This window comes from Gadus macrocephalus, chromosome 15, assembly GCF_031168955.1.
Source record: "Gadus macrocephalus chromosome 15, ASM3116895v1".
Taxonomy (NCBI): domain Eukaryota; kingdom Metazoa; phylum Chordata; class Actinopteri; order Gadiformes; family Gadidae; genus Gadus; species Gadus macrocephalus.
Genome location: NC_082396.1, coordinates 5739847 through 5755821, shown reverse-complemented (window position 1 = coordinate 5755821; position 15975 = coordinate 5739847). Strand labels below are relative to the sequence as shown.

General features: G+C 49.7%; 1 protein-coding gene and 1 long non-coding RNA gene across 3 annotated transcripts; one reads left to right on the top strand and one right to left on the bottom strand.

Annotated features, from left to right (window-relative positions):
• Positions 1-3: 3 nt before the first annotated feature.
• Positions 4-15711, bottom strand: fhip2a (FHF complex subunit HOOK interacting protein 2). Of its 2 annotated transcripts, none has more exons than XM_060073904.1 (18): positions 15490-15711; positions 14154-14308; positions 12985-13063; positions 12520-12689; positions 11791-11895; positions 11568-11690; positions 11021-11263; positions 9890-10086; positions 9469-9583; positions 9193-9269; positions 8044-8236; positions 7290-7447; positions 6375-6521; positions 6137-6227; positions 5146-5289; positions 4550-4690; positions 3410-3513; positions 4-2696 (listed from the first exon to the last, which is right to left on the bottom strand). In XM_060073904.1, the coding sequence occupies exons 1-18, from the start codon at positions 15686-15688 to the stop codon at positions 2585-2587; spliced, it is 2553 nt and encodes an 850-aa protein (XP_059929887.1). In that variant the 5' UTR covers positions 15689-15711; the 3' UTR covers positions 4-2584. The 2 variants fall into 2 exon arrangements, with proteins under 2 accessions (XP_059929887.1, XP_059929888.1); XM_060073905.1 differs by lacking the exon at positions 15490-15711 and adding an exon at positions 15061-15190.
• LOC132473690 (uncharacterized) lies at positions 10048-10343 on the top strand. Its single transcript, XR_009529453.1, has 2 exons — positions 10048-10156; positions 10207-10343. It is a non-coding gene; the product is annotated as an uncharacterized LOC132473690 (long non-coding RNA).
• Positions 15712-15975: the final 264 nt, after the last annotated feature.

Below are 15975 nucleotides of genomic sequence, written 5' to 3'. Positions count from 1 at the left end.
AGCTGTGTTTTAATGTATTTATTGGGACGGAGAAGGTTTGAACAAAGCCTGATTTGTGTGTGCGATGACAGGCGTTGGATGGAGATGGTCGTATGAATCAATGCCCCTGAGTGATGGATACTGCTTACAAAATGAGTGTGAGGCATTGATGCTAGTGATGAACAACGCAAATGCTTATACCATGGGCTGCAAAGGTAACAGAAGTCACACTAGCCTTCAGTCAATAAGTAAAGAAAAATAATCTAAGAATCCCCAATCCCCAATGTACAGAGTTAAGCAGCAATGAGGTTACCACGATTAAACAAAAGCGAAGTGGAGCGCACGGTACAGTGATTGGTCTGAGCTGAACAAAGAAAAGAAAAGCAAACAGAAAAACCAAAAGCTTGTTAACTATTTTACAAACGGAGTAAACCATGCAAGAAATGTAAGAGGTGGGAGCAAGGGGCGGACCCAATCCTAGCCAATGAGCTTCTAGCAGAGGGGAGGGAGGCGGGGTCCTCAGCAGGAGGTACCCCCACCCCCAGTAAAGTAAGGCGTGGCGTCTTCTCCAAAACAAAGTGCGGGCCGCTAACTATCCAATCGCCCAACGCTGGTGGGCTGCGTTCCAAACCAACGATGTAAAAATGACACACGCGTATATACACGGTAACTTCATGCGCTTACAAACCAGACGACGGCCATACTGCTATTGTACATCTACAATTTACACATGTCCTACAAGGTGGTAACGAATAGATGTAAAAAAATGTGCATGATTGTTTTTCTTAACATATATATATGAAATTTGACTATTCGTAAATCGCCAACATTATATTTTTTTGGTTTAAGAAAAAAGGTTCAAAAGTGAAAAGTGTTTCCGTGTTTCGTATATGTACATTATGAACAGGTAAAGAAGTTAATGTGCAATTCTGATCCAATGCAAACAGTTACATACGCAAGCCGGGCTGTTGCGATTCTCGACTGATGCTGGGGCTCAAAACACAATCGAGGCTCACATCAATCTGTTGATCCGAGAACCGTTTCAATCCTGCATAGCAACAGCAAATCTCAACACGCACACAAACTGGCACGCATACACACCATGAAGACTAGCCCGCCCCCTAACCACATGTCAATCATACCAACATCCAGACTGGGAACATTCAATGAGCACCAGTATATAGAACATTTCATAGCATGAACATTATCTTTTATATTACTGCAAATTGCAATGAATGTAGTCAAATGAATCCTTGATCATTGAGGTGAAACCTCTTGTCTCAAGAGTCATAGAAACAAAAAGCATGAAAACAATACTGTTGGTAAATGTAATACCTCACAACCGGTCGGAATCGCGTCCGAAAGGAAATTAACTACAGCATGACTTTCGGTCTGTGCACCTCATCATCAAGACAGGACAGTTACAGCCTACCCCAATGGATAGCATCACCAAGTTCCCACCTCGTATAGTGTGGGAGGAATGTGCTAGTCTTGAGCTTTTTAATACCTAAAAAGCCTAGGAGTGATGCCCCCTTTCCCCCAAATTGCCACGTTGGCAGGAAATAACAAAGAATAATAGGCAACCAGTGCAGCTCAAAGAGAAGTCTGGAAACAGTTGAGAACATTCCTAATTGGTGGGATTGTAAAGATGCTAAACATTAGAGTAATTAGCTTGTGATTGGTGCGGGCGTGAGTGGAAAGCAGACCGCTTGAAGCCGGTTCGGTTATCTAGGTCATGAGAAGAAGTGTCGTCCTACTCTATTTAGGTTACGCTGATCGTTTAAAATGTATTGTTCCCTCTTCTACACAAAAAAGGCAACCTGAAAGCAAAAGCAAAAGTAAACGATAAAAACATTTTAAGAGAGCTTGGCATTTCAATCATGATGTCAAGTGTCTTTGATGCGGTTGCTTAAATTATCCTTTCCCTCCCGTAATCTTTTAGTTATTATAAGTAGATGATCAAACAGGCTGGAAAAGGCTTAACACCTCCCCAAGAAACAAACAAACAATTAAACACATGATGTTAACGAATAAAACACAAATTAAAGTGAACACCTGTAACGGAAAGGTGTGACTCCACATTAAGGCATGGACGCTGACAAACGCTTGATACAAGGAACCATAAATAAATATACATCGAGACGCACACACACTCGCAAACACACATTCATCCCCAGAAATCACTTGCTCTGGCCAGAAAGCAGAGGAAGTAGAGGAGAGAGCGTGATAATGTGGAGGCTGTGTGTGTGTTCATATTTAGCTCAACCTCCTTCAACAGGAAGCCACACAGACCCCCCCCCCCCCCATTTACCCTATACTGCGCCTCCTCCTCCTGCTCTCTGGAGCCCCTACTGGGCAGTGTTTGCATTGCACCCTGACGAGGGCGACGGGCTGAACAGACAGCCTACACTGGAGTCCGATAGACTGAAGCAGGGAGGGGAACGGCTGCCGAAAAACTGTTCTCTTTCTGTCCCCCCCCCCCCCCCCCCCCCTCCAAACAATTGCTTGTTGGTTGGTGATTGTTCACTGTTGTTCCCGCCTTACCCCCCCGCGCCGCCCCGACCGACCCCCACGCTCGATGTCCAGAGGGGGGGAGAGGGGGGGGTTACGGCGAAGACGTGGCGGTGGCGTGGAACTTGACGAAGGCGATGGCCGCCAGCTCTTTGCAGAACTCCTCCAGCACGATCACGCCCTCCAGGAGAGTCATGTGGTCCACGCTGCGGCAAGAAACACACACGCAATGAGAAACACACACAATGAGAAATGAGGACACCAAAAAGACATCAGGAACACGCCAGCGGACTGAGACGATAGTGAGATGATGGTGAACCCTTTAGGCCCACTACAGACTGAGACAGTAGTGAGACGATGGTGAACCCTTTAGTCCCACTACAGACTGAGACGATAGTGAACCCTTTAGTCCCACTACAGACTGAGACGGTAGTGAGACGATGGTGAACCCTTTAGGTCAGCTACAGACTGAGACGATAGTGAACCCTTTAGTCCCACTACAGACTGAGACGGTAGTGAGACGATGGTGAACTCTTTAGGTCAGCTACAGACTGAGACGATAGTGAGACGATGGTGAACCCTTTAGGTCAGCTACAGACTGAGACGATAGTGAACCCTTTAGTCCCACTACAGACTGAGACGGTAGTGAACCCTTTAGTCCCACTACAGACTGAGACGATAGTGAGACGATGGTGAACCATTCAGGTTCACTACAGACTAGGGCTGCTCGATTATGGATAAAATCATAATCACGATTATTTTGGTCAAAAAGAAAATGTTCAAATCTACAATAATGTAGACGGACTGAGACGATAGTGAGACGATAGTGAACCCTTACAGACTGATATGATGGTGAAGACCTTTGGGTCCACTACAGACATCAGGAACCCTACAGCAGACTGAGTAGACCATCACTTACTTGACTCCTTCCGGCTCCAGCCCGAGCAGCCTCTTCCTCACAAGCAGGAGTTTTGGGGTGAAGTCGGGGATGCGCTGAATCCTCAACATGAGGTCGCCCACCACCTGCCCACCGGAGACAACACACAGGTCAGTCCACGCCCGCACGCTTCCATGCACTTCCTGCTCCACCGACCCAAATCCCGGCAGACACTCACGATTACGCTAGTGTCCGTGTGAACCATACCGTTGGAAAATGTAATACCACACAACAGATCGGGATCGCTAGAAACATACTCAAGAGTAGGGCCGTAACCGAATGATTCAGCCCAATTAAAACTCACACGCGGTGTAAACATGGCTTATTCCCTCGTCTGATGCGAACGCTAACGAGATATTTAGCCCCATGTCCAACTGAGGCTTGAACTGTATAAACCCACGGCTTCTACCATCTGGTACGGGAAGGGGGCGGGGTCTTACCCTGACGATGAATCTAACGAGACGGGGCGGGTCTTAACCTGACGATGTATCTAACGAGACGGGGGCGGGTCTTACCCTGACGATGAATCTAACGAGACGGGGGCGGGTCTTAACCTGACGATGTATCTAACGAGACGGGGGCGGGTCTTACCCTGACAATGAATCTAACGAGACGGGGGCGGGTCTTAACCTGACGATGTATCTAACGAGACGGGGGCGGGTCTTACCCTGACGATTAATCTAACGAGACGGGGGCGGGTCTTAACCTGACGATGTATCTAACGAGACGGGGGCGGGTCTTACCCTGACGATGAATCTAACGAGACGGGGGCGGGTCTTAACCTGACGATGTATCTAAGGAGATGGGGGCGGGTCTTACCTGACGATTAATCTAACGAGACGGGGGCGGGTCTTACCCTGACGATTAATCTAACGAGACGGGGGCGGGTCTTAACCTGACGATGTATCTAACGAGACGGGGGCGGGTCTTACCCTGACGATTAATCTAACGAGACGGGGGCGGGTCTTACCCTGACGATGTATCTAACGAGACGGGGGCGGGTCTTACCCTGACGATGAATCTAACGAGACGGGGGCGGGTCTTACCCTGACGATGAATCTAACGAGATGGGGGCGGGTCTTACCCTGACGATGAATCTAACGAGATGGGGGCGGGTCTTACCCTGACGATGACGGAGAAGAGGGAGCGGCAGCCAGGGGCCAGGTTGATGTAGGGGTCCAGCAGGTACTCGTGCATGTGGGGGTGGGGCAGCAGACACAGCTTGGAGAGCACAGAGGTCACCTGCAGGTTCACCTCGTAGGGCTTGGGGGGGAGGGGAGAGAGGGGTCAAAGGTCACGGATACAGACGCTATCAGAGAGACAGGAAACCCGTTTTTATCCAAAGTGATTTCCAATAAGCACATTTGTCCGAAGAAAGAGAAACCATGTATAACGCTGTCGGTACAGTCTCTGTTTCTGTTTGAACTTTCGTTTTTGATTCACGGTCTGATGTTCGTCTGAAGTACAAAAAGGTAAATACATTTGTAGAAGGGGTGGGTTTAAACTTTAAAAGGATCCCATTCATAAACCACATGTTTATTTTCAAAGTAGAGCATTGCAATAATTACAATAATCACACATTTTCATTACACAAGTGTCACGCTGTTTCAAGCTGTGTCATTCAGACGGGTGAGATTTAAACGGCTCCTAAAACGTGTCGGTGTGTGAGTGGTGACGCGTCAGTCAAACACACAAATAAACAACAACAATAGGCCCACCTGATCGAGGACCCGCCCCATCCTGTCGAAAAGCACCTTCAGGAAGTGACCCTCGAAGAAGGGTCTCTCTAGGTCACACTTCTCGATGGGCTTGGGGGTCCCACGCCAGTCCCAGCGCTGGCACACCCCGCAGTAGTCCCTGAACTGGAGAGGCAGAGAGACACGGGGCTCAGACACACACTCCAGTGGAATAACGCACTGCACTGCTACTCCAGTGTTTATGGTAAACTGTAGTGGAATAATGCACTGCTACTCCAGTGTTTACGGTACACTGTAGTGGAATAATGCACTGCACCGCTACCCCAGAGTTTACGGTACACTGTAGTAGAATAATGCAGTTCTACTCCAGTGTTTAAGGTACACTGTAGTGGAATAATGCACTGCTACTCCAGTGTTTACGGTACACTGTAGTGGAATAATGCACTGCTACTCCAGAGTTTATGGTACACTGTAGTGGAATAATGCACTGCTACTCCAGTGTTTAAGGTACACTGTAGTGGAATAATGCACTGCTACTCCAGTGTTTAAGGTACACTGTAGTGGAATAATGCACTGCTACTCCAGTGTTTAGGGTACACTGTAGTGGAATAATGCACTGCTACTCCAGTGTTTAAGGTACACTGTAGTAGAATAATGCACTGCTACTCCAGTGTTTAGGGTACACTGTAGTGGAATAATGCACTGCTACTCCAGTGGAATAACGCACTGCACCGCTACTCCAGTGTTTACGGTACACTGTGACTCGCTTTGCATAGAAGCTAAATTAATCAATATTGACGGCAGTACTACTACACTAATGTCAGCCAATCAGGAACCACATCGACTGATGTAATTGTTTCTGATTGGCTCACATCATTGTCCAAGGAGTATCGATGGTTACTCATCAGAAACAGGGTTTCTCAATGGCAGGCTGTCTTCCCCCCTATCCCAACACATTCCTTACACCACTGGGAGTTCCTCTGAGGAACCACCGCTAACAGGGGGTCCTCACCTGTCTGTGAGCGTCTCTCAGGTAGGTGTCGTAACCCGTGCCCTCCACGTGATAGGACGACTTGGCCTCGTCCGGCACCAGACACAGGAAGCTGCAGGAACGAATGAATGAACAAGCCGATCATATAAGTTGTAGCGTTGGTGTGTGTGTGTGTGTAACTAAAGGTCACGGTGTGTGTGTGTGTGTGTGTGTGTGTCTGTATATATATACACACGTGTGTGACTGTGTGTGCACTGACCTGTTGACGATCTTGTGGACCTCCGTCTTGCCGTCCGTCTTGCCGTGGTCGGGACTCTGCGACGGAGACGGACTCAGCCAGTCGGAGCTGGTCAGCCTGCCGTCGGCAGAGGGGTCGTCCCCGAACAGGGGGTCCTCCTCCAGGTCACTGAGGGGGGGGGGGGGGGGGAGACACAGAAGAAACTCAAGTCTAAACTCAAACCTAGTATGTACGGCTTGTTTTGCACATATAACAGACGTGTTCCCTCATCGAGTCGTTGCAGTTTTGCGTGTCTCTCTAGTTTGTCAGAGAGAGAGACAGTGAGAGAGAGACCGACTGTGAGAGAGTGAGTGAGAGAGAGTGACATACATGACTACACTCAAACCTAGTACGGACGATTTATGTTGCACATTTAAAAATAAATATACAGTTTTGCGTGTTTCTCTAATTTGATTCAGAGACACGCTTAGATAACAGTTTGAGTAGTTTTCGATGGCAAATGAGAATCTCTCTCAGAAAGAACTTCCAGGAAGACCCTTACAAAGCCTGGTATTTATCTCCCTTCTACATTTGTGTCCAGTGTGACCACATATGAATCAAAGACCACAGTGGAAAAACACTGGTGCCACTGGTGTTGACTAACCCTTTCAGACTGGTCGGCAGCTTGGAACAATATTCTCTTCTAAGCTGAAACAGGGAAACCACGCCCCCTTACTTTGGGGAACATTTAAATGCGAGACCATGAACTAAGAGTAACGTGCCATTGTTGAACTTAAGAGGAGCACAGTGAGACAGAGAGAGAGACAATAGGAGAGAGAGACGGAGAAAGAGAGAGAGACCGTGAGAGAGAGACAGAGTGTGAGAGGCAACCACATCGGCGTCAGGATTTTCGCGGCCGACGGGGGGTCATAGGTCAAATCCGGGGCAGCTCCTTACACGGCGTCATGGGCCAGGCCGTTCTCCAGGGGCTCCTCCGCGGGCTTGTTCTCCAGGTAGTTCCTCTCCTCCAGGCTGCGCAGGAGCAGGCTGAACAGGATGTGCTGGCTGGGCTTCTGGATCAGCTGCTCAAACAGCCGCAGCGTCATGATGCTGATCTGGGTGGGGGGAGAAGAGGGGACAGTGTGAACACCGGACCCCCCAGGGAACAGAGGGCATGCTGAACACCGGACCCCCCAGGGAAGAGGACATGCTGAGGGGCAGGCTAAAGAGGCTGAGGCAGTAGTGAAGGCTTTTGGGTCCACCCCAGCAGGCTGACACGATACTGAAGCCCCCTTCCTCCAGGGGCGTCCTCTCTGACGATAACGAGGCCAGGTAAGTCAGCCATGAATGCATCCTACACTTTTAGATATTACTCTGTAATTGCTAATTCAATCTCATACCATTCAGGTTTTTTTATGCTAGTTTTGGGAATTCGTTTTGCAGGGTTTTTCCTTGGACTTAAACAACGTTCCCGAAGAACTTTAGTGTCTTTTCGGCGTCGCAGATTTTTCTATAAATTGTAAGCGATTCCTAAAAATGTAAAGTCATAAATTCTTAAAAATAGATTTAATTATATATTATTATTGTACTTATTTTAATTATTGGTAGTTGCGCTCTAATGAGTAACGCAAGGAGGGTAAAGCTGACATAGCTACACACAATCAATACATGCATGTAAAAATATGGTGCTGCTGATGATGATGACGCTGACCTCGTCCGACAGGTGGTCGCAGTGCTCGATGAGCCTGTGTCTGAGGGGGTAGCGCGTCACCCCCGTGGGGGTCTCCGCCTCCCGCTCCTCCCCCAGCAGGAAGTAGACCATCTCCTGCAGCAGGGCCTCCGACGTCACCTGCCTGATGATCCGGTTCAGCAGCGCTGTGGAGGTCAGGATGCCCACCTCAGACCTTCACACACAGGGCACGCACACAGACACACACGGGGCACGCACACATACAACCACAGGTCACGCAAACAGACACACACACACACACACAGGGCACGCACACACAACCACAGGGCACGCACACAGACATGCACACACAGGGAACGCACACACACAACCACAGGGCACACACACAGACACACACACACAGGGGACACACACAGGGCACGCACACAGACAACCACAGGGCACGCAGAAAGACACACACACACAGGGGAAACACACAGGGCACGCACAAACACACAGGGCACGCACACAGACAACCACAGGGCACGCACGAAGACACACACACACACAGGGGACACACACATACAACCACAGGGCACGCACAGACACACACACACAGGGAACACACACATACAACCACAGGGCACGCACAAAGACACACACACACAGGGAACACACACAGGGCACACACAAGGCACGCACACATACAACCACAGGGCACGCACACACACAGGGCATGCAAACACAGACAACCACACACACATACAACCACAACCGCGCGCGCGCACACACACACACACACACACACACACACACACACACACACACACACACACACACACACACACACACACACACACACACACACACACACACACACACACACACACACACACACACGTGTGTTTAGATTAAATGAAGTGAATGGTGCAAGAATTCACCATCCACCATTATACCAGGCCAAATCTCTGGAATTCAGGAGTGAAAACGTCCTAACAGAACCAGAGCTAGAGTGGAAGTCACTGAGTATTTACTGAGTTAGCTTTTATCTGAGGCACCTTCAGACTCGAGTGATTTAAAAGCCATTAAGGGTTCTGGAAAGTGAGTCAAACCGGTAAGCCACTCTGAGTCCATCCTGAGAGTGATAACACTGCACTATCATAAAAGAGTTTGAAGTGTAAGGAGGCTCACGTCTGCATCAGCTGAGGCTCCATGACGGGAATGAAGAACCTCTCTCTCACTGCCCGGGCCATCACCGTGGCTGCCGACTACAGGGAGGGAAGGGAGGAAGAGGAGGAAGAGGAGGATGAATCAGCCTTCTGATGTTCCCGGCGTGGTAAATATAACTCTGTTACCATGTGCAACACAGAGTGAGGCGTCAGGGCAGACACACAGGGAGAGATGCAAGGAAAGAGGGAGAGATGAGAGGAAAGAGGGAGAGAGTGCGTCGGCCGTGTTGGCACACACCTTCTGAGCCTCCTTAATGAGCTGGTCACAGTAGTCCAGCCATGACAGGAAGGAGATCAGTCCTCTCTTCCCCGCAAAGATGGCCGCATCGTCCTTCAAGTTGTACACGTCCAAACTGCGAATGGGAACACAAACCAGAACACCGGCCGGGAGATTAGAATCTATCTGCACATGCTCATCGTTGTACTGCAACATTTATCACAAGCTTGTCACATAATGCTTTACCAACCATCATCTACCTAAACCTAGTGCTAAGCCTAACCCTAGTGCTAACTACATCAACTATAACGCCATTGCTAATTTTAGCCCTGTTACTAGCACTATCGGCCCCACAATGACCCCTGTGTGTGTGTGTGTGTGTGTGTGTGTGTGTGTGTCTCTGAATACAGTAACCCTCTGTCGCCTCAGAGTCTCTGCTTACCCCCAGTTGACGGACTCCACCGTCTCGATGTCCAGAGGGTCCATGGAGGTGGGCAGGGCCTTGTAGAAGCCCGACAGCCGGTCGGTCAGCAGATCCACCAGCTCTGTGTTCTCCGTCAGACACTTGGCGGCGGCGGGCTCGGGCAGGCTGACCAGCAGCATCAGGCCCTCGCACGCCTTCACCACCACCCGGCCGTCCTGGGGGGGCAGAGAGGGCGAGGTCAGCCCCGCTGGAACCACGGACCAACGCCGTGCCGACACACAGCCGGTAAACTTTACTTTGGTTCTCAATGAGGACGGGGTCATCACAAGTAGAAGGTTTACAGTTTTTTCAATACAACAATAACAAACAAATTGAGCCAGGTATACATTCACTTTTCCCAGATTAAATTAAGTGAAGGGTGAAAGAATTCAACCAGGCCAGGTCTTTCTCTAACCTAGAGAAACCAGTAAAAGTAGAAGGCGTACATTTGTGTTGCTAAATCAATATATGGATTTCAATATCAAGAAAGTCAATGTGATATATTATCCATATCATGCAAACAAACCAAAAGGAAAATCCCACGGGCACACCGCAGGAAGTGAACACCAGGACCGAGAGGTGTGGTTTGCTGATATTATGTCTTTATCATCATGAATTTATTTATCCCAAGAAGAGAAACGACTTAAAAGACTTCACCCTCTACCATCTAAACACTCACAGACGAGGGAAGACATTTATAGGACATTATATATAGGACTTTACAAGGAGACAAAGAGCAGCAGAAGATCACATAAAACACCTGTTATGGTTCATAAAAATAACCAAGTTTAAAGGGATGTGAAAGTTATTTAAAAGGACAACTGTCTCTGTTTAATAGCCTGAGTGATCCTTCATTACATCTTAACGTACAAGTACCAACGAGTAAAATTCATAGGCATGGTTCCTCAACAGTCACATGGCAGCAACAATACAAGATCACGTTAACAAAGTAAGTAATGATAAGTTAAAAATAAGTAGCGGCAGATATCCAACGGAGCTAATGATTCAGTGGCGCGGTTTGTCCGGCTAAGTGGCACCTTGTAACGCCGGCCTGACGGCAATACAGTGACCTCAGCGGACAGAACACGGTCTGATTGGCTGATCACTCACCGGACTCCTGGTCAGGTTGAGCAGGGAGGTGACCAGGTTGTAGTTGTTGCTGCTGTGGTTGTTGTTGGAGCTGCGGCTGTTGGCTGGACTACCGGCGGCGGCGGCCCCGGCCCCAGCCTGTGGCTCCTCGCCGGGGGCCGGGGGCTGGTCCCCGTGGGGCTGACCCGTGTCCGGGGAGGCCAGGCCGCCCCTGGCCCCCACTGGGCCTCCGGGGCTCTGTGCCTCGGGCCTCCTGGCCTTGTTCTGTAAGGGGGGGGGGGGTCAGGTGACGGGTGTGAGCACACTGCGTCCCGTGGGGCCCAGCTCAGAGGCAAGGTGGATTACCAGCCAGTCTGACCGCGGGCAGGACGGAGTCTACTGTGGACTGCGTGAGGACGACCGCATGCAGACCCGTGAACAACACTCCAGCGTCAGTCAACGGCAGGAAAACAAGCCATTCCTCCAAATCCTCATCCTGTCATAGCTTGACTGGTACGCCCGCTCCTCCCTCCTCTCCCTCTCCTCACCCCCCCCCCCCCCCCACCCCTCCCAGGAATACCAGCCCTACCTCCAGGAAGAAGTTGACCAGGTACGGGTCCTGCTTCAGCTTGGCGCACACGATGCAGAGGAACTGGATCTCCTCGTTTTCCGTGGGCGCCGCCAGCACCTCCCCGCAGAGCCGGATCAGTTTCTGGAGGGAGAGGAGAGACGGGTCAGTCACCTCTAGCGGACGGCAGGGGGAGGAAGGTGAAACTTAAACGGGAGCACGACGGTGGAGGCGGGAAGCTCACCTGGACGGGCCGGTGCACGTTGATGTGAGGGAGCAGGGGCTGGTGGATGCGCCCGAGCAGCTTGGTGTAGAAGGTCAACACCTGCTGCTTCATCCCCGGGGGGCACTGAGGGGGAGGGGGAGGAAGAGGAAGAGGATCAGAAGGACAACCCAAGACTGTGGTATCTGATGGGTTGTACTAGAGATGTTCCGATACTTTTTTTTCCTTCCCGATACCGATTCCTGAACTTGAGTATCAGCCGACCCTGAGCATAAACCGATACAGCATCTAGCATTGTAACTAATGGCATTTGTTCTTATTGAAGGGTTCTCTTATGAAGACAGCAATGTATAGTCGGTTCCCTTACTGTCAACAACATTTATTAACATTACATTTATTTTCAGAACTAGATTATGAACATTATAATCTATGATTATAATAATACATTTGTATGCTTGTAGTTAGGCGTGAGCATCCATGTTTTTCCGACTTTGTAGCTTCGTAGCTCGAACACACGTAGGTCGGTGGAAAAATTCAGACTTTTCCACGTCCGACCGTTAACCAACGCAGCTTCACACCGTTGTGTTTGAGATGTTCTTCGCCTGTGTCCTAAACCTCGCCGATACCGATTTTAGGAAGTATCAGAGGAATCTCCGATACTGGTATCGGTATCGGGAAAGAACTCGAGGTTGAATGCAGCCCATTGTCCGTGGTGTTATTCCACGTCTGTGTGTTAGGGCAGGGCCTTACGTCGGCCTTGCCCAGGGTGAACAGGGTCTCCAGGATCTTGTGGTGCAGGAGGTACTCCATGCAGGGGCCCGTCTCCCCTGACTCCCGCTCCTCCTCCTCCTGGGTCAGGATGTCCAGCATCTGCTCCAGGTGGGACGGGATGTTGGTGTCCGTCACCGGGGCCTTGTCGTCTGGTCACCGCGCACGCACACACACATAACAGACACAAGCATATAACACACACACACACACACACACACACACACACACACACACACACACACACACACACACACACACACACACACACACACACACACACACACACACACACACACACACACACACACATTAAGCATCAGCATCAATCAAAATCGGCAAGTTACATAACTGTACACAAATGCGACCCTAGCCGGGCTGGACTCTAATCAAGCTGCTTAATATATTAGGCCGATCACATGACCGCGTTCATAACATCAGGCTCACCGGACGTCTCGATGTAGTAATGGGTGATGGCCTTCCAGTGGTAGACAAAGTCCTCCTGCAGAGGCAGGGAAGGGGCCAGCTGGGAAAGAGAGACAGCGGGCGACGTTAACAATGAATCACATTAGCCACACGAGTCATCGTGTAGTGAAGACTTCAGTGTTTCATGTGAGAGAGGGAGAATTAACATCTCTCAGTCTCCGGCTCATTGAGATTCGGCAGACGACTGTGTTGTGTCCGACTAGCATGTCTTGATTTGTGTACTCTTCAGCCTTTCTAAATTTCTCTCTGGAATGACTAGTATGCGTGGTATTGGAATAACTATGCACTTCATCTGTGCCTTGTAGGCGAATACCACAGTGAAGTGAACCACTTGCAGGCAGGTTGTCCAAGTGTCTGCGTTGCTGCCACTGTCTGGCACATATCACACGCTTATGAAGACCAGTCTGTGTGATGTTTGAGTTGAATGAAGATGACTGCTTGCAGACACGTGGATAATACTTCTGCGTCAGTCATCCTCATGAGAGAACAAGTCATGATTCCTCCAAATGCTCATCCTATCCCCACTTGACCTGTATGCCCCCTGGGTCATCTCCATATGAACATGCGTGTGATATTTGAGTCCACACTAAAGTGCAGGTTGCGCAACATTGACCCCAATTGCCAATCACTTGTGGGGAAACTCTCGAGTCTCTAAAGTTGAACGATGACAACTTATCCAGGGCTCCAGCTGCCCCCGTTCTCAATCGACCCGTCCTGCGTCACACAAGGTCCGAGACGCAGATGGTCGGACCCTGTGTGAGTCTTCAGGTGTACACACGCGACACACATACAGTGTGACACATACACACACAGTGCTACCCAAACGCACACACGCACACGCACACACACACACACACACACACACACACACACACACAGTGACGTTATAGCGTTATTACCCCAACACAACGCCTCGGTTCCCCACCTCAGGTCCCGGAGGACCTCAGGAGACGTAAACACGCGTCTCGGCCAAAGGCACTAGGCTAACCTAAGTTAGCTCGGTTAGCTCGGCGGCTAAGCTACATTAGCCTTGTTATGCTGACGATCATGAGAAGGGGTCGTGAGAAGACAACACACACTGACCCCCCCACAAACACGTCCCGAACCCAAACCCGGGGTGTAAAACTCACCGCTTCCACCGCATGCTGGAGGATAGAGGTGAATTTGGAGAACATTTTGTTCTTGGACTGGACCAGTTTCTCCCGAGAAGACCTAGAGAACTCCTCTATCTTCTTCTTCCTGTTGCCGCCGCCTCGATCCAGGTTGGAGCTCTCATACACCGACCCTTGAGAGAAACAGAGAACCACCCGCCATAAAGCAATAAACCGACAGATAAAGGACTAGGCCCGTAAAACACGGCTCGGCTGCGGCTGTAAACAAGAGCGTCTGCTGCGCTAACGTGACGCGCAGCTCTCTGGACACGGTGGCACTTCCATCGCCAGACACCGCCACCCGCCGCAGCCAGGGGGAGCCAGAAACAACAACAACGCCGGCCACGACCGCCAGGAGGCGCCATAAACAAAAACAACACCGCCGTCAGGGGCGACCGACACAACACCGTCGCCAGCATAGCTCAACACCGCCAACTGCGGCCGCCAGGGGGCGCCAGACACAACACCGCCGCCAGGGGGCGCCGCCACACAAAGGAATTACAGGAGGTCACGTTTAATGTGGCAGACAGTAATTCTTGCATGTGTTTCAGAGGGAAACCACGTTATCAGACTTAATTAAGAATAGGCTGCATGAATTTGTGCTGGGATACATCTGAATTATGTGCTATCAACATTATGATAGTAAAAAATATATAAAGCCCATATATTATTATTTTTCATGATTATAATTATTAGTAATATTATTATTGTAAGTATCACCACATGTTTATCCCTTATCTAAGCCCTATTCTGGTATAATACATTTACTGGCAACCAATGGCAAAAAAAAACAAAAACATAATACACCAATATACACAATCCAACCAACGAAATAAATAGGTAAATTATGATATTTTCCGAAACTTCGTCGTCCTCGTCCCCTGACCTGTTCGTACTGGGTTTCGGTCAACTCTTGTTCAGCACAGTCATCACAACAAAAACTAGGTTCCATAGATGAGGTGTATCCCATCGACCCACAACGTGCTCGTTACAACCATGGAGTCAACAGCATGTGGCAGAGGTGTAAAAAACTCGGCATCGAGCCTGACACACGCTAAGGTAAAACCCTATGGTTGAAACTTGTAGGGGAACAACCCTGGTGTCTCCAGGACACGCCCTGCCCTGCTAACCGCGGTATATACTCCCAGACAACCAAACCTTCTCTGTTTCCCAATCGCACAATCCCATTTATGAAAGCCCAACATCCACCCCTAGATCACATCCGACCAGTGCGACCATCAGCGGTGCTTCTACCCTGCAGGACACCCCCAACAAGACAATCCTCGATGCATAAAGACAGTAGACCGCTACCTACCGGGCATGTCTGCTAGAGGTGAGTGTCTTTTGTCGCAGAACAACAAAGCTTCATGTCGATGGGAGAGGAGATGGGATCTCTTCTTGGGAGGTCGCTGCGGGATGCGATGGAGCGGGAGATGGTCTATTTGCGTCGTCTTCTGGGAGTTATCCTGCAGCGGTGCTGCCACTGTGATCATAACTGGGTTACGCTGCTCCATGCACTGCCTCCGCAAGCAGAGCAGTCCGCTGCACAGCCTGTAACTTCATTTGTGGACCGCGTTTATGGAGACGCGTCATCCAAAGCTATTCAATTATGAGACGCATGGATTTAAGATGTTTATTCGTTTTGAGAAGGATTTGCAAAATATTATGCGTTAATTTGTAACAGATCAAATTTACATTTTGCACATCCCTTCCTCAGCGATCGAAACACGCAAATGGTGTCTGCCTACTTTTGGGAGTAGAAGGTGTTTGTGTTGAGACTTGAGTTGATTCACCGTTGACT

Coding starts and splice junctions, on each gene's coding strand:
- fhip2a (XM_060073904.1), bottom strand. CDS start 15,688: ATGGAGCAGCGTAACCCAGTTATGATCACAGTGGCAGCACCGCTGCAG. Junction 9,270..9,468: donor TCATTAAGGAGGCTCAGAAG/GTGTGTGCCAAC, acceptor CCCTCCCTGTAG/TCGGCAGCCACGGTGATGGC. Junction 7,448..8,043: donor GCGACCACCTGTCGGACGAG/GTCAGCGTCATC, acceptor CCCCCCACCCAG/ATCAGCATCATGACGCTGCG.